This window comes from Lithobates pipiens, unplaced genomic scaffold, assembly GCF_037356315.1.
Source record: "Lithobates pipiens isolate NorthernLeopardFrog02 unplaced genomic scaffold, aLitPip1_a1.2 Scaffold_16, whole genome shotgun sequence".
NCBI lineage: Eukaryota > Metazoa > Chordata > Amphibia > Anura > Ranidae > Lithobates > Lithobates pipiens.
In genome coordinates, this window is record NW_027507748.1 from 509980043 (window position 1) to 510005919 (window position 25877).

Sequence of the window (25877 nt, forward strand, 5' to 3'; positions counted from 1 at the left end):
TGCTGAAACAGCTTTTTATAAAAGTATACATTTATTTCAAATCATTGATTAAAAATACACCTACAGGTGATTCAAGTCAATCTGAGCTAAACATTATGAATTTAACCACTATCCAAATTAGTCCAATACAAATATCTGTACTAAAGCTCGGTTTGGGTTTCTGTCCAGCGCAACCCATTAATATATCATAAATCATTAAAGATTTATATTTATTTGCACATAGATTAACCTACAAATTCATATTTGACTCTGAACACAATCAGAAGAAAAAAGAAAAGACCTTACTGAACACGTTTAGAGCACTCAGAGATTTGATGCTCCTGTATGAAGAAAGCTTTGGTGGATCCATCCCCTCTTCTGAGACAATCCTGGATAATGTCACGCACACACTTATCAAGGTCAATGACACTCATTTCCAAACCAAGTCTCGCCACTTTTACAGATTTGTTGACATGCCCTAATGTGTGGGCATTTGTCCAATTCATGATTAGGGAATTGAAATCTAGGCAATGGTGTAAGCCTTAGACCAATCTTACCCCTGATCGTATGTCTCACCCTCAGTAACAAAGGATGTATCTGAATATTCTTATGAATTGGGAGTGGTATTGTAGGATTGGTAGGGAGCAAATTCCTATTTACACCAACGAGCTACGTATAGTATGCATCAATGCCTATTTTTAAGGGTTGATTGATCAGAAAATTTGGACTATCTTAACCCTAAATTTCCATGGCTGGCAACTTTTTATGCCCTTCCCAAAGTTCATAAGGGTCACTCCAACCCCCACAGGTAGATCTATTATTTCAGGGAATTAATCGCTTGCCGAAAAAGCCAGTAGATATGTTGAATTATTTTTAATGCCTCACATAATTTGCTTTGGATCTTTTGTAACATATTGAGAGGGACTCATTTTCTCCCGGATGCCCTGCTTGTGGCTGTGGATATAGAGGCTTTGTATTCTAGCATCCAGCATGAGTGGGGCATCCGGGTGCTCGAGTCCTTTCTTATAGAGCAGGACAACACCACCCAGCACCATAATCATTTTGTATTGGATTTAATTAAATTCATATTAACTAGAAATCATTTCAACTTTATGGATCAAGTCTACTTGCAAATGCAAGGAGTAGCAATGGGCCCTGGCAATGTTGTGCCCCATCATATGCAATCGTATACCTCAGAGGTTAGGAAATATGGATTTTTGTCATTGATAATTATGGTCTTTGACTAACTAAGGTGCTATATTGTTTTTGCTACATTGATGATTTGCTAATTATTATTGAATCATTGAATTCAACCTCAGATTCACACATACTTTCAGCACGCAACAGCTGTCCTTTCTTGATCTTACCATTACCATTGATGAGAATAGCTATATAATGACTGATCTATATCTTAGCCAAGTTATGGCAACACTATTTTGCATGCTTCCAGTTTGACCCGCTCCATTACTTAGGAGTATACCTTATGCATAATGTTCCTCAGATATAGATTTTTTTCTATCAATCTGGGTTATTACAAAACAGGCTACTAGCTTGTGGTTATTCTAAATCTCTGTTGAGAAAAGCCTTTAACAAGGAAAGATTAAGATCTAGATTGGAATTTCTTTATAATAGTGCCCCCATGACTGCGGCCAATATGGATTCCCCCCAATACCTGTTTTTCTGCCCATGAACAATCTTTATGCTCACCAATCTCTTGTCATTGGAACCTACTAGTAGAAGATCACATACTATCTAAGTATGTACAGCAATTCCTGAATTTTTGTTTAGGCAGGCCAACTCTTTACGTGATACCTTAACAACCAGCCACTATTGAAACAGGCCTGATTCTTCTAATTGTACCCCTAGGGAGACTTATCGTTGTAGAAATTGCAATCACTGCCCTTGGGTAATGGAAGGCAGAGGTATCTACCTACCCAATGGTCAATGGCATCAATCATGACAGTATGCTGATTGCTCTACTCGTGGTGTAATATATTTGATGACATGCAAATGTCATGCCTTGTACATCGGTAAAACCATATGTGAATTCAGCCATAAGAATAGAGACTGTGTGTATTATTTTAGTAACAGTAATATCATTACTCCCATTACCAGGCATATAGGTCTCCATCACAAATTTGACAATACCTCAGTTTCTTCCTTTGTGCTAGAGGTAATTCCTTGCAATCCCAGAGAAGGCAATTGGGACAATTTAATCCTTAGATCTGAAACTTTTTGTGGCTGTTTTTGGTCTGTCCACTAGATGGGGCTGATACTTGTTGAGATGGGTGGACAACGTCATTACAGAGATTTTCTTTGTGATGTGCCATTTTTCAGTACTGTGTATGTGCCACGTTCACACACGCATGGACCGAAATCATGTCCAGTGGAGTCATCTGTCTGCACCTCTGCACAGCGTTAATGTAATTAACTGGACAGGAGCCAGGTGTATTTAATGGGAACACATTTCCCATTGTTTGTGAGTGGTAATTTTCATGGCAGCAGGAACTATCCTTGAATTTGGCTTCCTGGTGAGTGCTTTATCCACTTAACTCCTGAACCGATTGTATGAACATATAGGGGTAGTGGTAATCTTTCTTCCCCTGTTGATTATGGCTTATGTGTTCTGCCTTTCCAGGGTTTTCCAGCTGGGTACATGTTTGGCTATATTTAATTTGCAGCCATACTATCACCTGTATCTTAAGTTACCACCCCACATTTTGATCTTCAGCTGCATTCATGTTCTTAGGACTGAATTTTTTGTGGTCTTAGTGAATTGATTAATATTTTAAATGATTCATTCTCTGAGACAGGTGAGTGTATTCTTGGCTATTTTGAGGCTCTTTTTTGGTTTTCCTGTATACATATGATGGTTGGTAGGTTACTGTAGCTTTGTATTTCTCTATTTATTTTATAGAGACTTTCCAATATATTTGGAAAACAGTCTACTATCTGCCCTGAGCCCTCAATTTGAGGTTTATAGCTCTTCCTCAGCCCCGCCATGTCATGTGCCACTATTTGAAGGTTATTATCGGTGTGTATTGCCATATATCCCTTGTACAGTATATCCACCTGGTTTTGTTTTGTGAATTTGGTCCAGGAGTCTGCTAAAAAAAACTCCATACCCCTGTTACAGACCCTGAAACACCCACAAGTGTGCTTTTTTCTTATACTATTTCTTCTTTTATTAAACAGCTTCCTATTCTGTTTTACTTTCCTCTGGCTCCCACACTCACCCAGGAGGCTGCCATTTTTGGCCTTGAGATGCCTGATGTGTTGATGCTGGCCTCATTAGTGAGTATTCTTGCCTATGGGATATTTCTCCTGGTGGCCATAAGTGGTTGAGGATTAATGAATGTATTTATTATGTTTGATATATTTAGATGAGGCTGTGGAGCATCCCAATTTTTTGGCAGTTACCTGGTGGTCTGCTCCACATCCTACAGTACCACCATATTACCATTATTTGTTATATGAAGATTCCTTATGCATATGTTCTTTTTTCCTAGAAAAATATTTTATTTGAATCATACTCCTGAAGAAGCAGTTCACCACGAAACATGTAGAGTTTATAACTGGATTAAAATGAATATGTGATTCCCCATTGCTGGTGGATACATCTTTCCTTTTCCAGTTTATATCTGAGGAATTTGCTTATTTAAGGGTGTTTCCTGTCATGGGATACTCCGCACTGGTTGTATGTTATATATCTGCCCATCTGGGTATTTTTTTTTAATCAATGATTTGTAATAAATGTATATTTTTATAAAAGAGATGTTTCATTGAATATGTAACTAAATAATTCCCTCTTTTGAGCATTTGTGGAATTGTAATTCCATTTAAATATTCCTCTAGTGCTAAAGAAGTATAACCAGAGGTGGAGAGGTCCAGTGTCTCATAAAATACCGCCAGCTCTTGCATTACCTGATCTGGGGAGTGCATCCCGTCGGGTCTTTAATTACTCCAATAGCAGGGACTCCATCACTACTGAGAATTAGCAATCCTAGCCAGAAGGTGACCTGTGCACTCCCCTTACTCAAAGAATGCCAATTTGCTGAGAAGGATAGCAGGTGCCCATAAACAGACTGAAAGTGGTTGTAAACCCTTACAAACCACTTTGACCTACGGATAAGCCTAGATTAAGGCTTACCTGTAGGTCCAAGAAATATCTCCTAAACCTATACGGTTTAGGAGATATTTGCCCGAAGACAGGCACCGCTGTCTACGGCGCATGCGCCATAGACAGCGGCGCGCAGGCGCACTGAGCATGGCATTGTCAATGACGAAGATGCCGCACGATGCAGCGTGATGCCGCGCGTGTCGGCTCCCGTGCGCATGCGTGACCCCACCGAGAAGATGGATGCGCCAGACTACAGGGGACAGCGGTGACTTCGCTGGCTCCTGTGTCAGGTAAGTGACACATAATGGGCTACAATGCGATGCATAGTAATCCATTATGCTTTGCCTTTGCAGGGAATGAAAGAGGAAGTAAACCCATCAGGGTTTACTTCCTCTTGAATCATCTACCAAGCCTCCTGGGTGGTGTCAGTAGGGTAATGCACATACTGCATCTCCAGGTCACGAACTTGAGACTCAAGTTCCTCTCGCCAATACAGAAGAGGCCCTTTTCACTTTGGTTATTTCTACCAATTGCCACCCAAGCCAATTCTGAAATTTCTCTCCTACATGTAAAAATCATATTTTTTTGCTAGAAAATTACATAAAACCCCCAAACATGATATATGTTTTTTTAGCAGAGATCCAAGAAAATACAATAGCGGTCATTTCAACTTTTTATCTCACAAGGTATTTGAGCAGAAATTTTTCAAACACTTGCTTTAAAAAAAATAAAAAAAATAAAAACAGTAAAGTTAGCCCATTTTTTTTGCATAATGTGAAAGATGAAGTTATGCCAAGTAAATAGATACCTATCATGTCACGCTTCAAAATTGTAAGTGCTCATGGAATGGCACCAAACGTAAGTACTAAAAATCCCCATAGGTGACACTATAAATTTTTTTTACTGGTTACATGTTTTGCGTTACAGAGGAGGTCTATAGCTAGAATTATTGCTCTTGCTCTAATGTTTGTGGTGACACCCCACATGTGTGGTTTAAACACTGTTTGCATATGTGGGGGACTTGTGTATGCATTCGTTCCTGCATGGGAGCACACAGGTAAAGGGGCACTTAACATTTTTGTTATTGTTAATTTTACTTTACATTTTTAGTTTGACACAAAAAAAATCACTTTTATTTCTATTACAAGGAATGTAAACATCCCTTGTAATAGGAATATGGCATGATCGGTCCTCTTTACAGTGAGATATGGGGTCAAGAAGACCCCACATCTCACCTCTAGGCTGGGACAGCCGAAATAATAAAAAAGATCTCAGCTTCCCAGCCAAGGCGGCGGGGTTTGTTTGAATGCAGAGGCCAGGTGTGACATCCTAACATTGTGCCCAGCCTATGAACGATCATAGAGACTCTGGCGACAATCTGGTCCACCGGAAATCTCAATGGTAGACAACCTGGGCCAGGCAGATCCGTTCTCCGACTCACCGATGCCATTGGTGAGTCGGTAGAAGCACCGGAGGGTGGCCATGGGGCATACGCTCTCACAGCCCACAAGAACGATCAAGTGACTAGCCACTATGATCATTCTTATGGTTTAGGGAATTGCTGGCTGAAAAAGACAATTCATTCAGCTATACTTGCACAAAGTCAAGGATGTCATATGACAGCCGGCGGGTGGGAAGTGGTTAAGTGGTTATCTGAGTCCTCTTAGATAAGCTTTAAACATCTCCCATAGAAGGAGAGTAGAGTCACTCAGCAGGAATCTGATCAGCAAAGAACTGGTGAATGCTCCGCTCCATCTCCCCATGAGAGGAGAATAATTTCAGCCAAAAGGCATTGAATTTCCAGGGAGCCCTGGACAGTTGAGAGGGTAGAGAAACTATAAGTCATTTCACCAAGTGTGAATTGATACGCTGCGGGGCTTATACAGAACTTCTGAGATGGATAGGAGCATGGCCAAGTTACCCAGTATGAGGTTGATCCTGGATAGAGTACCGTGAGTTTTTTAAAAAAACATTCTTTATCAAGAGGGTTTATATACCTCCAGATATCAACCCAGCCCATATCATTCAGCAGCCTTAGCAGAAGGGTTCCCCCCACCAAAAAAGATCCCAAGGAGCTGGATGTTTATCAATAGATAGGTTCAGCCCATGATTAAAATCCCCAAACAATCAGTAATGGAAGGTCCGGCCTCCCATCCAAATAGGACAACAGAAGCCGGAGCACAACCACAGTGAACCCCAATACGACAATGCAAAAAACAAATCGTCTTTCAGGATCAATATTAGCATCATATTCCTGGTAATCCAGGGAGCCATGTGCCAGAACACTTAAACCCCAGGAAAATAAGGTGTGAGTGAATGAATGAATGAATGAAATACTTGTATAGCGCACAATGCGAACTGAATCGTCTCTAGGCGCTGTGGCGAGCTTTGATCATCTGCTAAAAGAGGAAGGTCTTGAGTTTTTTCCTAAAAGCCAGGTGATTTTCTTCTAGGCGGATGTTGATTGGTAGAGCATTCCATAGCCGAGGCCCTTGGACAGCGAATCTCTGATCCCCCTTGGATTTATACCGGGCTTTGGGCATGAGGAGGAGGTTTTTGTTGGCTGATCGAAGACTGCGGTTTGGTGTGTAATGATTTATTTTCTCCATTAGGTATTGCGGAGCTTCTCTATGCACGCATTTGTGGGTGAGGCAAAGGGTCTTGAACGTGATCCGATTTTTTATGGTTAGCCAATGTAAGCTCCTCAGTGAAGGAGAGATGGATTCCCAGGTTTTTTTTCCTGTTATCAGCCTTGCAGCTGTGTTTTGGATCAGTTGTAATCGCGCAAGTTGATATTGTGGTAATCCTATGTAAAGCGAGTTTGCGTAGTCCAGTCGTGAATTAATGATTGTTCCAACTACCACTGCTTTGTCATTCTTTGGGATAAAAGGGATGAGTCTGCGAAGCATGCGCAACAGGTGGCGAGATCCACTGACTACTGCTCCTATTTGCGCATCCATTGACATTTGTGCGTCTAAAATAACCCAGAGACTCTTCGCTTCGGTCTTTGGGGAGATAGTCTGCCCAAAGACGGTTGGTGGAGACCAGGAGGTTTTGGTTGCGGGCTTATGATTTGTAACTAAAACCACAATTTTCATACACCTCGCGCGCCGTCTAGCTCAATGTAAAAAAATTTAACAAGCGCTTAAATCAAAAACTGCATATATGCGTTTTGCTGGAGGGTGTGGAATTACAATCCTATTTCGCAGCTGTTTTAATTAGGATATATACGTGGATATAGCCTTATCACTATTATATAAAGAAAACTCTAAAAAAATGGTGCAACTCCTGCAACAGGTGAGTTAATCCATCAAGAAAGAGTTAGAAACAGCGCGTATTAATCTAACCATAAACATTAACAAAAGACAGCATTCACATAGTCAAAAAAAAAACTCCTAAAAAATGATCAAGCAAAAAAAAGGGAAGATAAATGATTCCCAGGATCAGTCTTTGATATTATGTTTATATAAAACAATGTCCAACTGAAGATTAAAGCTTGATAGCGAAGATTCCGGTCTCACAATTAATTCATTGAAAGATATATGTAGTTTTATATTGCACCAATGCCCGACATACACCTCCACACATGCATACATGTAAGATCCTGTCCCAGATTACTGCCAGTGGAGAGGTAGTCCCCCTTAGGTATTACTCTTACCAGACAATAGCTGGGTTCTCGCAGTTAGTAAGTCAATTCTCATAGGCGAGGGGTGCAGGGATCTTCTTTCACTTCTTCATATACTCCTCCACTCCATCTCCATCAAGGTATAATCAGAAGAAAGAAAAGTGCATATAGCGTGATACCGTAAAACCAATAAATGCTTTATTAAATTAAAAACCCACAAACATTGCACTCACAAAGGTAGAAAGAAAACAAGCATAAATACAATATGCAGATTGGCAGCTAGGGTAGCTAGGGTCAAGGAAGATGGTTAGGCTAAACGGTGGTCATACCGCCTTCGGCAACAGCTCACTCAGCTAGTATTCACGTATGGTTCCACCCTGACGCGTTTCGTCTTACTGACATCATCTGAGGGTCGATGATGTCAGTAAGACGAAACGCGTCAGGGTGGAACCATACGTGATTGTATGCAGCAGGAGCGACAGGAATTAGAGGGGGAGAAGTGCTAAGCCGAGGAATACTAGCTGAGTGAGCTGTTGCCGAAGGCGGTATGACCACCGTTTAGCCTAACCATCTTCCTTGACCCTAGCTGCCAATCTGCATATTGTATTTATGCTTGTTTTCTTTCTACCTTTGTGAGTGCAATGTTTGTGGGTTTTTAATTTAATAAAGCATTTATTGGTTTTACGGTATCACGCTATATGCACTTTTCTTTCTTCTGATTATACCTTGATGGAGATGGAGTGGAGGAGTATATGAAGAAGTGAAAGAAGATCCCTGCACCCCTCGCCTATGAGAATTGACTTACTAACTGCGAGAACCCAGCTATTGTCTGGTAAGAGTAACACCTAAGGGGGACTACCTCTCCACTGGCAGTAATCTGGGACAGGATCTTACATGTATGCATGTGTGGAGGTGTATGTCGGGCATTGGTGCAATATAAAACTACATATATCTTTCAATGAATTAATTGTGAGACCGGAATCTTCGCTATCAAGCTTTAATCTTCAGTTGGACATTGTTTTATATAAACATAATATCAAAGACTGATCCTGGGAATCATTTATCTTCCCTTTTTTTTGCTTGATCATTTTTTAGGAGTTTTTTTTTTTGACTATGTGAATGCTGTCTTTTGTTAATGTTTATGGTTAGATTAATACGCGCTGTTTCTAACTCTTTCTTGATGGATTAACTCACCTGTTGCAGGAGTTGCACCATTTTTTTAGAGTTTTCTTTATATAATAGTGATAGGGCTTATGATTTGGGTGTAAGATAAGAAGCTCTGTCTTTGATTCGTTCAGCTGGAGGGAGTTAGTGGTCATCCAGTCCTCTATTGATTTGAGGCAGTTTTCAAGTTGTTGTTGGTGATCTTTTTTTCCATTGATCCAGAAATAAAGTTGCGTGTCGTCAGCATAAGAGTGGAAGCAGAGATCTAAGCATCTGATGATTTGAAGGAGTGGGGGAATGTAAATGTTGAAGAGAACGGGTGACAAAGGAGAGCCTTGAGGGACTCCGCAGGTGACTGCCCGAGTTTCGGAGAGGAATTTTCCTAGTTTCACTGTCTGTGACCGATTTCCTAGGAAGGACGCAAACCATTGGAGATCTATGTCTTGGACTCCGGCTACTTCTGTGAGGCGGACGAGTAGAGTATTGTGATCTACTGTATCAAACGCTGCACTTTGGTCTAGCAGTAGTGGAGTGGTATGCCCATGCCCATCCCACCCAATTGTATTTTAGGTAACCCTGGGAGTCCACAAATGTTCCAAGAAATCACAGGGTCCTCAGTCATGTGGGATGTTCGAGTAATAGGAGAATCCATGGCAAATCGCTTGTAGTAACACATCTGCTACCAAGTTGAGACCATTCTGTTCGGTAGCAAGCGGCCTATACATTATCCCAACCGAGCAAACCTTCAAACTTGCCCATCATGCTGCATGGTTCATTATAAAGGGCTGTCAACAGTGACTTAGGCACAGCAGTGCCAGCTTTATAGAACTCATATGTAGGAACCTGCTTGTGTCCCAAATTTTATTAAGGAGAAACACAAAAATGTAGAAAAACAAAAACAAAAAGTAGGCCTGTCAACATCAAGCTGCCTAGATAAGTGCAGGGCTTTGATATCTTGACTTTCCTCCGGGGAGGGGGATGAGATGTTGCCACCCTGACCAACTGACCGGGGGGGGGGGGTTGATTGCAGCCCCCCAAATGAAAAAAACACCAGCCGACACTGATTTGGACTAAACCAGTAATCACTGGCAGGGGTGATTAAAATCAGCTTTTATGTTTGCTGTAACTGATTATAGTGTGAGCTGGAGCTCGACTTCAATTTGTTAATGTAAATAAATCTGCTAATACGTTTAACAGCCCAGCCCCCCCCCCCCCCCGACTGACAATACCTCTTTCTGCTGTGCCTTAAATGCTTATTCCTCCATAGTTGTGTCTCACTAATATAGTGGGTGTATTACTGGCCAGATCACCATGTGAAAACAGAGGGAAAAAAGCCAAAGAAAAGAAAAGCCACAACATCAAATGGTTGGTAATCTTCAATATATATGATTTCTGGTTTTGGGTTTAATATCGCTTTAAGGAGTAAAGATGAGTTATGGTATCTTTTATATTTCTGTAAGTGCAGTTTCCTTTCTGGTTCTCTGTGGGACTACATATTTAGCGCTCTCAAGCTAACTTGCCAGAGCTGCCTTTATAATATACAATGCTCATATATTTGGGACAGGCTTCAGACTAGTAAGAATGTGAATATAGTCAGTCTATCACATTGCCAAATACAATCGATTCTTCATATATAAAACCAATAGGAGGACATTCTTCACATAATCAACCCTGTGCAGCATATACTGTATGTTGTCTGCTACAAATTCACACAAACTGTTACAAACTAAAGCTTGGCATACATACATCATTTTTTTTGACCAGCCAGCAGACCGATCAAAAAAAAAAACGAAATGGATTCCCCCATCCACACAATTGTGGATACTTCCTGCTGCGCTATTCTATTCTGACAGCGTGGACTCTGCTGTCAGAATACACTGATCAGTGCCACCGTCAATTGGCTGCAGTGCTGATCAAAGTAAAGTTTTTCAACAGTCCCATTCCAGAGGAGTTAATTATTTGATCAACTTCTCTTGATTGGGAATGGCCATAGGTGAATCGAAATCCACCCATCTATGGCCAGGTTAAGAAAAAACTTAAAATAAGAACGCACACGCAAGTATAGTGCCCCAGTGACCTATAGTACAATGCTTGAAAAAAGCTGTTAGCTGTGTTTTAGTAGCATTTATTTCAAGTTTTTTTTTTTTTTTTCTGCTGGGAAAACACTCCCAGATACTCTGCAAAAACATTTTTTTTTCTGCTCCTAAATGCTGAAGCTTGAAAAATGCTTCTAGCACAAAATAATGTACACTTACACATAGGATAACACTATTATCTTCTAGGAGCAGAAGAAAAATATGCTCATAATATTGTAGCTTCTAGGAGCTTAAAAAATGTTAGTGTGCATTGAGCCTTACCAGCTATATCAATATCTATTGATAACAAATGGGTGGGATCACATGCTGTGGAACAGTTTTTGTACTAACAGCATTGCTCTTTTCTCATACCATACAAATAAACTACTTTTTATCTGGGTATTCACATAAAAAATAAAAGTAATTGAAAAACGCAAGACTACCAATCATCACTGCAGCTGAATAACACTCATAATACTGTAAATAAAGGGCTAAAGGTCTGTCTTTATATACTTTGTTTTTATGAGATTGTTTTTATGTTCAAGGTTAAAATGTTTGTAGCTCTGTTTAAATGCTAGGCTATAACTGAATATCTTCAAAAATAAGTGAAAAGATCAACTCAAAACTAGCATACCTTTTATCAGCAAAAAATACGGAAAATAGGTAACAATTAATCACATACTATATATACAGTATTGCACTAAAATGGAAATATTCAGGGACATAAGAATAGCACAGGAGTTTACAAAATATTTGCTATAATATTAAAATTTTCTTTTTAATGTAGATTTTATTTGCAAAATCTGTTTATAGCTACCCTAATATGTATATACCCTGGCTACAGTATGTTTATGTTAAAGTGGTAGTAAACGCTGGCTTTTTTTTTTAATCTGCAAGGTAATGCCATAATGTGCTAGTATGCATTGCAGGCACTTTAATTTTCATCCGGTCTTCCTTCCGGGTTTGCAAACTCCTCCTGTGTGAGTGCCTGGAGACTCGATAACGTCATCACACAGAAATAGTAAGAAGGGCTGGCAAGACTGTAATCCTTGAAGTGTCATTTATTGGTGAAAATAAAACAATTATACTGATGCGTTTTGGCAATAGCCTTAGTCGTAGGAGCTGTCAGTTACAGCACAGGACTCTGAAGGAACAGCACGGGTATGTCATTCCTTCAGAACACATGCACCAGTGACATCATGTTTAGGAGATATTTACAGTACCTATAGGTAAGCCTTATTATAGGTTTACATATAGGTAAAATTCATGCATGGGAGTTTACTCCCACTGTAATGTACTGGTTTAAACTTGTGTGCCATGCATTTGTTATTAATAGAGAGAAACCATCAACTTACTTATATATAAAATATATACTTAAAAAAAAAAACTGTAGTATTTATTAGAGCTGTTTAAAAAAATCATCAAAATAGCTTATTCAAATAAGATGTACATCTAACTAGATGGAATTTACTGGTAGTTAATTAAAGCACTGTGTATTCATGTAAAAAGCTCTTACTTTCACTTGGTCAATGAATAGGGATACCTCTAGTGAATCTGCTGTTCATGCAATGAAAGCCTAAAACAACATAGACAACCTTCTCATTACCAGCACCTTGTTTTTAAGAAAAACCTGTTCAAGGTTGCCGTTGCTGACCTCTTCTAAAAATGATAATTATATTAGTGTGAAGCCAAACCAATACTTTTGTTACTTTGGAAGCCACTGACCTAAAATACATTTTGACTTTCCTTGCTGCTTGTTGAAGGTCATTATTCAGAAAGTGCTGAAGCCAGAAAAAGCCAGGCAACAAGCAATTGGAGAAGTTCAGCAATGACAGGCAATATATTTATTTTAGTACTTGTTTCCTTTCAGTGTGATGTGAGAGTGTGGTTGCTGCCAACAATATCTTAGTAGCCAAGATAGAAAGGTTAGGGTTACATGGCCTATTATATCTAGATTTACTACTTGTTACTTATCATTTTATTTGTAGCACACTTAAATCCAATGTAATGCTAATTAAATGATTGCTAACAAATGTTTAACCACTTCAATACAGGGCACTTTCACCCTCTTCCTGCCCAGGCAAATATTCAGGTTTCAGCACTGTCGCATTTGGAATGACAAATACGAGGTCATGCATGGTCATTTTTCAAATGAAAAGTTTGAAAAAAATAACAATTTCTTTGTTTCAGTTATAAAACCTTATAAATAAGTACCTTTTCTCCTTCACTGATGAGCTCTGATGAGGCTGCACTGACAGCACTCATGAGGCGGCACTGCTGGGCACTGATGAGGTGGCACTGATGAGGTGGCACTGATGGGCACTGATGATGAGGCACTTATATATAGCACTGATGGGCACTGATATGTAGTACTGATGGGCACTGATAGGTAGCACTGATGGGCATTCATAGGCAGCACTGATGGGCACTGACAGGTGGCACTGATGGACACTGATAGGTGGCACTAATGGGCACTGATGGGTTGCACTGATGGGCACTAATGGGTGGCACTGATGGTTCCTGATGGGGGCACTGATAGATGGCACTGATAGGCATCACTGATTAGGATGCACTGAAAGGCATCACTGGTGGGCATAGATTGGTATCCCTAATGGGCACTGATTGGCACTGATTGTCATCCCTGGTGGGCTCTCATGGGCATCCCTGGTGGGCTCTAGTGGGCATCCTCGATGGGTCTGTACTGATAATTAATAATTAATAATCAATACACTAATTATCAGCGCATAACCCCCCCAGTCAGGAGAGCCGCTGATCAGCTCTTCTTTACACGCACCTTGTCAGCATGAGTAGGGGAAACGCTGATAAATGGCGTTTTCTGGTTACCATGTGATGAGCTATGATTGGACACAGGTGATCACATGGTAAAATGCTTACATCATAGGCTCTTTACCAGGATCAGAGATGCGGTGTGTCAGAGCAACATACCACACCACCGATCACTGTACTGTGTGCCCCCAGTGGGCACGTGCTACCAGCTTATCCTACTGGATGTCATTTGACGCCCAGTCAGGATAATACAACCACTTTCCGGCCGTCATTCTGCTATATTTTGGGCGGGAAGTGGTTAAAATCTGTGATTACCAAAAATACGTTAATCATGCATTTATTATAGCTACTGTAAAAGCTGTCTCGCATTGGGGTTGATTTACTAAAACTGGAGAATGAAAAATCTGGTGCAGCTCTGAATTGTAGCCAATCTGCTTCTATCTTCTTCAATTAAGCTTTGACAAATATAAACATAACCTGGAAGCTGCCTGCTTTCTGTGCATCACTGCACCAGAGTTTTCACTTTCCAGCTTTAGTAAATCAAATCCATTATGTATTTTTCTGACCCATGTGTGTCCTACAAAATGGGTCTAAAAAGTATATACTGAGCCAAATGACTAAATTCACATACTGGGAAGAAAGGTGTTGCAGGGTTTGGGCTGTAACTGCCTACGTTTTTTTATAATGTCTTTGCCAGTCATTGACTGAACCTGAATGAAATAAAATGCACGATTCACCACACTCGCAAGCTTTGTACACAACTCTGACAGTGTACATATGGCTAAGTTACTAATTAAATTGCTAAGTACCTAATGTTCCAGCATCCAAATGATTGTCGGCTAAGTAATAGAATGTGTAGAAAAAAGTATATTTTCATAATGTATTTGGGGCTACTTTACATCTGTTAGCTATTTAGTATTTGACTTTTTGAACATCACTGTACAATGTGTACTGATATTAATGAAGATGACTGCAACAAAATACTAAAAGTAAAAAATGGCAATAGTATATGCTATACAGAAGTATTAGTGCTTACATGTTTTGCACATTAAGTGTGCTTGCACAGTTTCAAAATCTACTGCCTGGGGATTCATGTTTTGATGATAATTATCCATTCTTAAGTTGTCTTTTTTGTCAAATGGGCATTATGTACTGTATTTCCTTTTAATAAATTACCTAGTCCGCCGGAAAAGTCCGGTCATGTGTGGGCAGGTCTACTAATTCAGAAAGTCTGGCGGACCTCTGCTGCAAAGTCCGGTGGTTTGTCAGCTGGATAGTCCGATCGTGTGTACGCGGCATTAGAGGTCATAGGCTTATAATTATTAGTCCTCATGTGGATCGCTGTAATCCTTGTCTGTCTGGGGAGAAAATGGAACCAAGCTGGAAAGCAGGCATCCAATGTAACATCAGGTGAAGGTAGTGGGCAGTAACGCATTTCAGAGAATGTATGGCTTCTTCGTCAGACCCGTGCATGCTCCAAAACATGTTACTGCCCACCATCTTCACCTGATGTTACATTGGCCGCCTGCGTTCCAGCTTGGTTTCAAAACCCAGGCCACCTCATCGCATCTTCACCTCCTCGCTAATCCACATCACCAGGGAATCTGACAGCTGCAGAACGGCTCTCTCTCCCAGACAGATAAGGATTACACTGATGCGCATGAGGACTAATAATTATATGCCTATGACCTCTTACTCTCTTGTAAATCTGTTTAATCCCATTGTACCTGTAATAAATCTTTTAACCAGTGCACTTAGAGGTGTCTTTCTCTCTTCTTTGACCCTCCAGAGCTGTTTCTTCTCTACAAAGTGTTGCCTTCAGTGCCATCTGTCCACTGCTACTAAGGATCTGATACACAGCCTCACCACAGTACACTCATCTCTCCCTCTTTTCTGCACCTGATTGTGCATGCTGCAGTTTTACTAAATCACCCTCAGTGTGTTCTACGCTCCATGTATAAGGCCTAAATGTGCATTTACTGGAAAACATGTGCTATTCATATTAGAGCCAAATGACAAATGACATGTACAATAAATACCAAACTTCTTAATTAGTTATCTAAAATATTTAGCAAAAGGAATATAAAGTAACTGACTATTTTGCAGGTTTATTATTTTAATTAACTCTAGTGCAAATAAGTTTCATTTTATCTGCAATACACGCTTTTCTCTAGCTATCCATTTCTTGGAAATTGATTTCAAATCTCTTTGTCAGTTTTTCCTGCCTGGTGAATGAAATGTCACCACAATAGTAAATGGGTGAATATCTCTCTAATGGAAGCCTCAACAACCATTTATAATCTTTTGGTGGCCTGATGTCAGCAAGGCAAATTTTGGTTAGTTTCTAAGGGGCACTGCACTTAAAGTAGAACTTAACTGTAATGTATATGAGCACTACAAACTGAAAATGCTATTAATATTAATGTTTTTAATATTTAAAGCTAGTTCACTCATCCATCCATGTCTTTGTGCTTTATTTTGTTGAGAAATCCCTTTGAAAAACACCCCATAGCATTTTTAGCTGTGGCTATCTTGAGTAAGGGTAGATGATTCATGGGGAGACCTTGCTTTTTCTGAGTGAGATATGTGGCATATGTTAAGGTACATGTGCTGGCTGCATTTGTTTTCTTTTTTTTAGGATTTTCTATTTTACTTTCACCAAGTGATTTGGCCAAGTATTTTATTTTTTGACTTCTTTAACAGATCAAGTTGTCCCAAAAAAGTGTCCGTTTGAAGTTTTAGCCCATTTAACACTGACATGGGTAAATACAATCATATTCAAAAAGAAAAAAAATCTGTTGCTGTAACTGCTTAACCACTTAAGCCCCGGACCATTTTGCTGGATCACTTTTTGTGATTCAGCACTGCAATGTTTTAACTGACAATTGCACGGTCGTGAGACGTGACTCCCAAACAAAATTGACGTCCTTTTTTTCCCACAAATAGAGCTTTCTTTTGGTGGTATTTGATCACCTCTCTTGATCACCTCTCATGGACATGGTTCATCCTTTGCAGGTGGCCATGGGGAACGCTTTTTTTCTGCTGCTGGCCATGTTATTTAGCCAGAACATGTAGAAGAGTTGGTGGAGTGGATAACAAAGCCCTCCTCCTCATTCTCTGTCTCCCAGGCTCAGAGTAGTTTGCCTTCCAATGCAGCTGCCAAAGCGGCCTATTCCACTGGCTGCTTGTTCACAGTCACTCCTTCCCTAGCCCCACCATCATGCATGGAGGAGTCCCCCGAACTATTCAATAACATTGTCGGGTACATGCTGCTGGAGGATGCGCAGTGATTTGAAGGCTCTGTTGTTGGCTTCCAAGCTGAGGTAGGGAATAACGTGAGCCCAGAGATAGGGGGTTCCCAAGAAGGATAAGAACCTGGCAGTCATGTTCCCCCAGCTGCAGCATTCTGGCAAGTTTGCTTCAGTGATGAGGAGGGAGGGGATGATGAGGTCACTGACTGTACTTGAGTGCCTGAGAGAAGAGAGGAGGAGGAGGGACAACTCAAACAAGACAGGCTATCCTCTAGGGGGCAGATTAAGGGCAGCCACTCTATTACATCACACCACAGAGCTCTGCAGGTTCAGGGTGCTGCTGACTGCACACTGACTTTTAAAAGTTCCTTGGTGTAAGTGTTTTTCGACACATGTGCAGCAGATCACACCATTGCTGTTTGGAACCTATGTCTGAAGCAGATCAAGCGTGGCCAGAACAGCAGCCACTTGAGCACCACATGCTTGACCATATGTATGATGACCTGCCATGCAGTTCATTGGCAACAGCACTTGAAAGACCCACATCAAAGAAAAAGGCGGACTTCTCCTTGCTCCTCATCTGGGATCTCCAACCTCACTATACCTCCAGTCCTCTCAAAAACCTTCACTGAGAGGAATGAAGGTATAGCACTAGGTGTCCCAATACTTGCAGACAATCTGCTAGCAGTACAACACCATCTGGTTTTAGCAGGCAAATTTCCCTACCCCAGTTGCTGAAGCGTAAAAAGAAATTCAGTCCCAGCCATCCACATGTTCAATGTCTAAATATTAGCTTGGCCAAATTTCTGCCTTTTCAGCTGGTAGACTCTGCCCCCTTTTGTGAATTTGTGGAATGTGCTGTACCTCAGTGGCAGGTTCCAAAACTGCATTTCTTTTAAAGGAAGGCTATTCATTCCGGCTCTCTACTGGAATGTGGAAGGCAATTTTTTGGCCTCATTGGACCAGGTGGTCAGCAGGGCAGTGCATATTACTGCTGACTCATGGTCCAGCAGACATGGGCAGGGAGGTAACCTTTCCTTCATGGCGCACTGGGTAACTCTGCTGGCAGCTCAGAAGGATGCAGAACAAGGTTCAGTATTGTTGGAGCTTGTTCCACCACCACACCTCCAAAATGCTAGTGGTGATTCTGCTACACCCCTCTCCTCCACCCCTTCCTCTTCTTCTTTCTCTATGGCCTCTTCTGCAGATATGTCCTTGGAATCAGTGATGCTCCATAAGTGTTCAAGAGGCTACGCAAGCAGTCAGCTAAAAATATGCCATGTGGTGCTTGAGTTGGTCTGCTTAGGGGACAGGAGTCACACTGGGGCAAAAATTCTGTTATCTCTGTGGGGGCAGGCCCAGAGGTGATTCATGCCATGCCAGTTTCAGCCAGGAATGGTTGTATGTGACAATGGCACTTGACTCATGTTCCATGTTTGGCACATGTCCTGAATTTTGTGGTGCATGGGTTCTTGAGCAGGTACCCAGGCTTATAGGATCTCCTAAGGCAGGCCTGAAAAGTCTTTGGTAATTTCTGCTGGTCATACAATGCCAGTGCTCAGCTGGCTGACATCCAAAGGGAATGCAACCTGACCACCAACTACCTCATTTGTGACATGCCCACCAGGTGGAACTTAACATTAGCAATTCTGCAGCAGCTGCACACACAGCAGAGGGTCATTAATGAGTACCTGTGTGAGTATGGCACCAGAACAGGGACAGGGGAGCTCTGCTTCTTCTCGCCACACCAGTGGCTACTGATCAAGGATGCATGCACCTTCCTGTAATTTGAGGAGGCCACAAGGATGGTGAGCATCGACAATGCATGCATCAGTGACACTGTCCCTCTAGTCTTCCGGTTGGAGCACACGCTTTGTGTAATAATGGACAGGGCATTTGAGGCAGAACAGCAGGAGGAAGAGGAGGACTTCCTTACCTCTCAAGGCCCCCTTTATCCAGATAGCACTCCTGCTGGCCCACCAAACACACAGGAAGAAGAGGAGGAGGAGGATTGGGTCAGCATGGATGTAGAGGATAACACTCAGCAGCAGTCTTCATGGGATATTTTTCAGTCCCCAGAAACCCAAGGAGTTGTATGTGGCTAGGAGGAGGTAGTTATGGATCATGTAATCCTTAGTGACTCAGAGGACTCAGAATCAAATGTCTCTACAAATTTACACTGCATGGCCTCCCTGATTCGGCAAAGGCTGGGAAAGGACCCTAGGATTTGTGGTATCAAGGATCATTACTGGCTGGCAACCCTTCTTGATCCACGTTACAATGGTAAAGTTGCAGAACTAACCCTGCCTTCACAGAGGCAGCAGAGGATTAAACATTCTAAGGAGGCCTTGAAGAAAGGTATGTGTAACACATGCCCAGACCCTGGGAGGTTACCATTTCTTGGTGCTGAACAATGAGTTGCCGAGGCATTGCTCAGTCAGAGAAAGAGCGGTGGAGAAGGTGGCCGGCTGGCCAATGCCTTGAAACTATTTTTCAGCACTCAGCGCCAAGGTCTGATCGGTTCAATCAACCATCATCTGCATTACATGTTGCAGGAATATCTAGGGGCAAGAGCAGGCTTGGAGACATTTCCAACAGAGCATCCACTGGGTTACTGGGTCTTGAGGATGGACCACTGGCTAGAACTTGCTCAATATGCAGTTGAGCTGCTGGCCTGTCCTGCATCCAGTGTTCTTTCTGAACACACATTCAGTGCCTGTCCCCAGACTCCGTTGATAGGCTCACATTCATAACAAGGGTTTTACCCATGTGTGTTATCCAGGAAGTGGTGGAGGGTGGCGATGCAGACTTCCAGCCCATTAATATAAGTTTCCTTGCCTGAAATAGTGCCCTGGAGAATGCAACCCTGATCAGTTCCTCAGGGACTACCTCCTCCAGAACCCCCAGTATGCAGCAAATAGGGTTTGTTTGAAACACCCCATTGAGTGTACCAACTACCTCATTCCAGTAGCGGTGGAGCTTTGGGCATCACCACATGAGATAGATGAGGTTCCCGTTGTGCTGCTGGCACCGACAACACAAGGGGTATATTGATCGGCCCATCCTATTAATTTAGTTGGGGTGTAGTGTGCTCTCAGTATTATGTATAGTTGGGAGACTTTTTGTGCCACATTCAGGGAGCATGCAGATATGGATTGTAAGGCTTCTTCCCACTGTTTCCCCAAGATTTGGCTAAGGTCCCTTTCCCATATGGACAGAGCTTTACAGGGATATGTCCTTTGGTGTCTTGCTAATAGCATGTGGTAGCATTGGGATATAATTCCCTTAGTTGTTAGATTGCAGCACAGGTGGGGTGGGCGACAGTGCCCATCCCCCCTCACCCCCCTGCGCATGCAACAGCGTGCCAAAGCTGTAGGTACGAGGAAGCCATAGTGGTGGGTAAGTTGAATTTGGCTTGTTGTCTGCAAAAGACAGCAGTTTACCATCATTAAATATGTGTTACAGCAAAGTCACACCATGAGCGCTCCATCTGGGCCCCTGCTGTAGATTAACCATCTCCACATATTTATGATTACCCCATATTGGGCTATATTCTGTGAATCCCTGTACCCCCTGGAGCTGTCTGCCCTTATTCCAGATTTTTTGTACCAGTGAAAGCGTTGGGGTCTTTTTATTGGATTTCTTGAACATTTATACCTCCAGACCCATAGGGATGGTCTCTGCTCCAGATGCAAACAGCATCAACTGTGGGGCCCAGCCCATCGGATCATGAGACATAGAGCCGACCAAATGTGGCAGTTGGGCTGCTATATAGTACAACCAAGGTTTGGGTATCGCCAACCCTCCGCTGTACTTAGAATTTTGCAGCTGCCCTAGCCTGATTCTAGGGGGCTTATTGTTCAACAGTCACCGAAAAAGGGTATTTACCACTCTAAAGATTTTAAGGTGTATTACTACCAGCAGATTGTGTAGGAAGTATAGCAACTGGGGCATTAGAATAATTTCGATTAAGTTAGCTTTTCCTGCCAGTGACATCTTCAGGTTGTTCCATGTGTTTATCTTATCCCGAAATCGGAATACTAGGGGACATATATTTAGCGAACAGTAGTCTCCAAGGTTGGGTGTAACTTGTACCCCCAGGTACTTGAAGCTGGTTACCATGGGTATGATACATGAATCAGGAAGTTTCACCTCCCGGTCTTAGTCCAGCATCATTATGGCTTTCTTGGACCAATTTATGGTCAGGCCCAAATAGTAACCAAATTGCTCTATTGTGGACATTGCCATTATTATGGCAGTGAGTGACTGGGGTCTCCCAGAAAGAGTAACATGTCATCTGCATATAACATCATTTTTTCATGGAGGACCCCATATTGTAACCCACACATTTGTGTGCTGTCCCTTGTCAGGGCTGCCAATGGTTCTATTGCAATTGCAAAGAGCAGTGGAGACAGCGGGCATCCTTGCCTTGTTCCCCTGCCCAGTGCAAAACCATGCAACATTCTGTCCGCCACTCTAATGTTCGCCTGAGGGAATGCATACAGCAGTTTAACTCATGCAACAAACCGATCCCTGAAGCCAAACTTAGTCAGCACCGCCCACAAATATCTCCAGATGATACTGTCAAATGCCTTGTTGGCATTGAGGGATATGGGAGCCCTGTGTCCCCCCATGTCAGCTTGTAGCTGCATGTTTATGAATAGCCTTCTTAAGTTTGTGGCCGTGGAGTTTTGTGGCATAAAGCCACAATATTTTGCCATATTTTGATATAATATTTCAATGCAGGGCCCGTTCCTGTGCCCAGCAAGTGTACCTGTAAGGGGGTTACATTGCTGTGGCACCACCATCACCCAAGGCACAATGTTTCTGCCCCGTTTAACAGGGGCATGCAATTACAATTCTTTTGATATGATATTTAATAGCAAGGCCCGTTCCTGGACCCAACAAGTGTAACTGTGAGGGGTTACAGTGTTCTGGTACCACCACCAGCACCACCAAAGACCCAATTTTTCTGCCCCTTCTTAACAGGGGTATGTAATTACAATTTTTTATATAATATTTCACAGCAGGGCCCGTTCCTGCACTCACCAAGAGTAATGCTGCGTACACACGCTCTGAATTTCCGACAACAAATGTTCGATGGGAGCTTTTTGTCAGAAATTCCGACTGTGTGTAGGCTCCATCGAACATTTGCTGTCGGAATTTCTGCCAACAAAAATTTGGGAGCTGGTTCCGATCATGTGTACACAATTCTGATGCACAAAATTCCACGTATGCTCGGAATCAAGAAGAAGAGCCACACTGGCTATTGAACTTAATTTTGCTTGGCTCATCAAACGTCGTGTACGTTACCTTGTTCTTGAAGTTCGGAATTTCCAACAACATTTGTGCGACCGCTTGTAGGCAAAACAAGTTTGAGCCAACATTCGTTGGAAAAAATCCAGGATCCGAGTGTGTGTAGACAGCATAACTGTGAAGGCTTACAGTGTTCTGATGCCACCACCCCCACCACCAAAGGACCACTTTTTCTGCCCCTGTTTAACAATATAATAATCAGGAAGTTAATTAAATTTTTCCAATAGGACTCAAGCAGCAAACATAATCCCAATCAAGGTTTTATTTGTATCTATGCTAATCTAAAACTAACAAAAATACCTAAACATACACTTACTTTAAGAATGAATACCAAGCACCACAAACCACATTAAATAGCTGCTCTACCATTGCAATGGTGTGTGATAAAATGTGGGTTTTACTGCATCTTATTGTTATGTGTTGTGAATGAACTGCTAATCGCGTTATATATGTGAAGAGCTAAGAAGTGTATTTTTAAGTTTGTCTCTTTAGTGAACCTAAAAAAAATCTACAAATTGCCAATAAAAACATATTCACTTTAAATGAATAGGTACATTGCATATATCTACTGTTTTTCATAATATTTACATTATTCATTGTTTTAATTTGTATATATAATAGTAGTGAACCATTGTTTTAAATCTTTTTTTTATCTTTGCTCACAGATGGACCACTTGGGCCTAGAGGATTAGCAGAAGCTACAGAAATGTGTACTCAAGAATGTCTGGTATTGGGCCACTCAGATAACTGCTGGATGCCCCCAAGTCTCGGTCCATACCAGCAACCAAAGTCTCCTCTTTCTACATTTGCACCTCAGAAAGATTGGCTGAAAAAGGACAAGTTGGTAAATGGACACACACTAACAAAAACCTGGAAAGAAGATAGCAACAAAAACCAGTTCAATGATCGAAACCAATTTGGGAGTACTGATGGACACTTCACAAGTGGGAATCATATGAGTGACATTCCTTTGGCTAATTTAAAATCCTACAAGCCAGTCTCAGGTGCTCTGGATAGCCCAAAGGAGCAGCAACTATAACAAGTTTTTGGACTAATCATTTTAGCCAAACTAGATTTGTTATCATTGTGTGTTCAGAGCTTCATATACTGAGTAAACCTCTAGAACTATGTGACATATTAAAAAAAATTATGCATACTTTTGTGTTGGCACCAATGAACATGTGGTGTTCTACTATATGTGAATAAACACATTTCTAGATTTGTTATTTTTGGTGAACAGAGTTTAAAACTCTGCTAAATGTTTTTTTTTGTTTATTTTTTAACTTTTGTTTTTACCCTGGACTGCTGCTACCAATTGCAGGAGGCATATTATGGTACTGAAAAGGGATAGGAAGAGTACAGAATTCAATGTGGATTGTTGTAGTTGAAAAGCATATCAAATTAGATGAACTGTGCTCTTGTTATTGTCAATCTGTGCTGGAACAGTAATACTTGACATCATAATTTAAAACAAACCAGCTAAATCTTTCAAGATGAAACCTATTGTGCTATTAATAATGTTAGTGGACACTTGTATATCATTCAGAGATCAGATACCTGTACATAGAAACAAGTTACTACTAACAACTTTGTGTACTTATAAAAGAAAAATATCACTTATATACTGTAGCATACTTTTGTGTCAAGGTTGCATTCTACAGTATTATTTTATGTTGTTTTTCCAAGTGTTAAGTGTTTCAATGTTTTCTGTCTAACATATAACAACTTGAAACACTTGTGTTAAACTATTGAAGATCATGTTTTAGTGTGGTAGGAAAGTCTGTGGGCATTTGGCAAATAAACTGTTCTCTAAATGTTATATTTTGAAATATGAAAATGTTATTTATTCCATATGATACTCTAGATAATATATCAAAGTCTAAAATTATTTTCTTAAATACAGAGGCAATAAATATATTACCCATGATACAAACGTATTTTAGCCTTTCAAAATAGAATAACCCTAATATTATGCAATTGAACGAATTTGTGAAAACAGTTTATATTGCCAAATTGGCCACTTTTGTAGCTAGCGTGCTGTAATAACACAAGTGTTTTTCTTAGATCATAGCCACAAAATAATAAATGTGTTGTGACTCCATAGTGTAACAGGGCATTCTTTCAGTAGGCCAGTTGGTGGGAGTAGATAGTTATCAGTTTTTGTTGTTGAATAATGTTTGTTAACATCAATGGCTAATGCCTGGCAAGAATAAATATCATTTCACTGTTTAGCCAAAAAGTGAATTCTGATGTTCATAGAATCTCAGTTGCACGTAGACATAAATTGGGACATACTATCAAGGTTTTAGTTAAGGCATGACAGACAATTAAAGCAAATAAGTAGCATGCAAAATTCCTTACAAAAAATATCCTATGCCACAGTTAAACATCTATGAAAAGTTTGTTAATCAGATGTTTTTTTTTTTTTTTCTTCAAAAAATATATTTTTTTGTGTATACCAACTCACAATTTTATCCACAGTATAGGCGTGGAAAGGGGGTGCATTGCTTTTTTGCAGTAATTTGTCAGTTTGTGAGGGGTGTTTGGTGAATATGACAGAATACGTATCTAACCAGTTATTCTTGTTACTGCTTTGCCAATTCAACGTTATTTACAGTTATTAAGCACTTGCAATAAATGTTTTAAAATGTATGCTGTTTTGAATCATTTCTTATAATATTATCAAACTGTGTTTGTTCATATTTATTGAAAGCTTGATAAGCAGCATGCTATAGTCAAAAAAAATAGAATTTTGATAAAACAATATTGGACAATATCTAAAGAGAACAAGGTTAATTATAGTGGCAACTTTCTCTAACAAGAGAGAATACCCTTTCTGGAGAACCAGCATGTAGGCATATATTCTAATTAATAATAAATAAATGAGACACCTCTACTAAAAGACCTTAAGGTCTAGAGCTTGAGAACATGAAACAAAGTAGAGCTTTTCAGTAATCAAGTAATAGCTAAATTTAATTTAAAATAAATCAATGCAAGTATAGCTTTAAGATGCTAGCCACCCATTACCTGCAGCTTTAAAAGGAATAGATGATGACAGTTGAGCTGTGTCTGAGATATGTTCCAGCTATCACTTATAATATTGTAGGACAAACAGTATATGAACTGGCTGTAGGTTTTTATCTAAAACTTAGTATATTCAATTGTAAATTCAATCTCATGTAACATGTCCCTGTCAGATAAGGACAGTCAGATTATTACACAATAATTGTTTACATGCAATATACATATTTATTATTAGTTTAAGCTCTTTGTCCTATGTGTAATTTTCAATCAGCTTTAGCTCTTTGTTCCCCAGTATTAGTAAAATTCTGTACAATAGAAATCAATTTTATATGTAATATAGATGAATTATACATTAATCAATATATTGTTTTTTTAAACTAGCTCTGTATTTATTTATTGCACACACGTAAGCACCTTGTTTGTGCATTAGGGCTCATTCACACTAGCTTTGCCTAGTTAGGCACAAATTAATAAGCTTTAAATATGTGATGAATTTACAAAAACTTAAGAGTTCAATAAAACAGTATGTGATACAG

The 25877-nt window shown here is 40.6% G+C and overlaps 1 protein-coding gene across 1 annotated transcript in view; it reads left to right on the forward strand.

Moving 5' to 3' along the window:
- Positions 1-24969, forward strand: part of LOC143983438 (protocadherin-9-like) — a 1708725-nt gene extending 1683756 nt beyond the window's left edge. Inside the window, exon 4 of the mRNA XM_077483140.1 lies at positions 22983-24969. Coding sequence (XP_077339266.1) covers positions 22983-23356 — 374 coding nt within the window. The 3' untranslated portion in view covers positions 23357-24969. The remainder of the gene's footprint in view (positions 1-22982) is intronic.
- Positions 24970-25877: the final 908 nt, after the last annotated feature.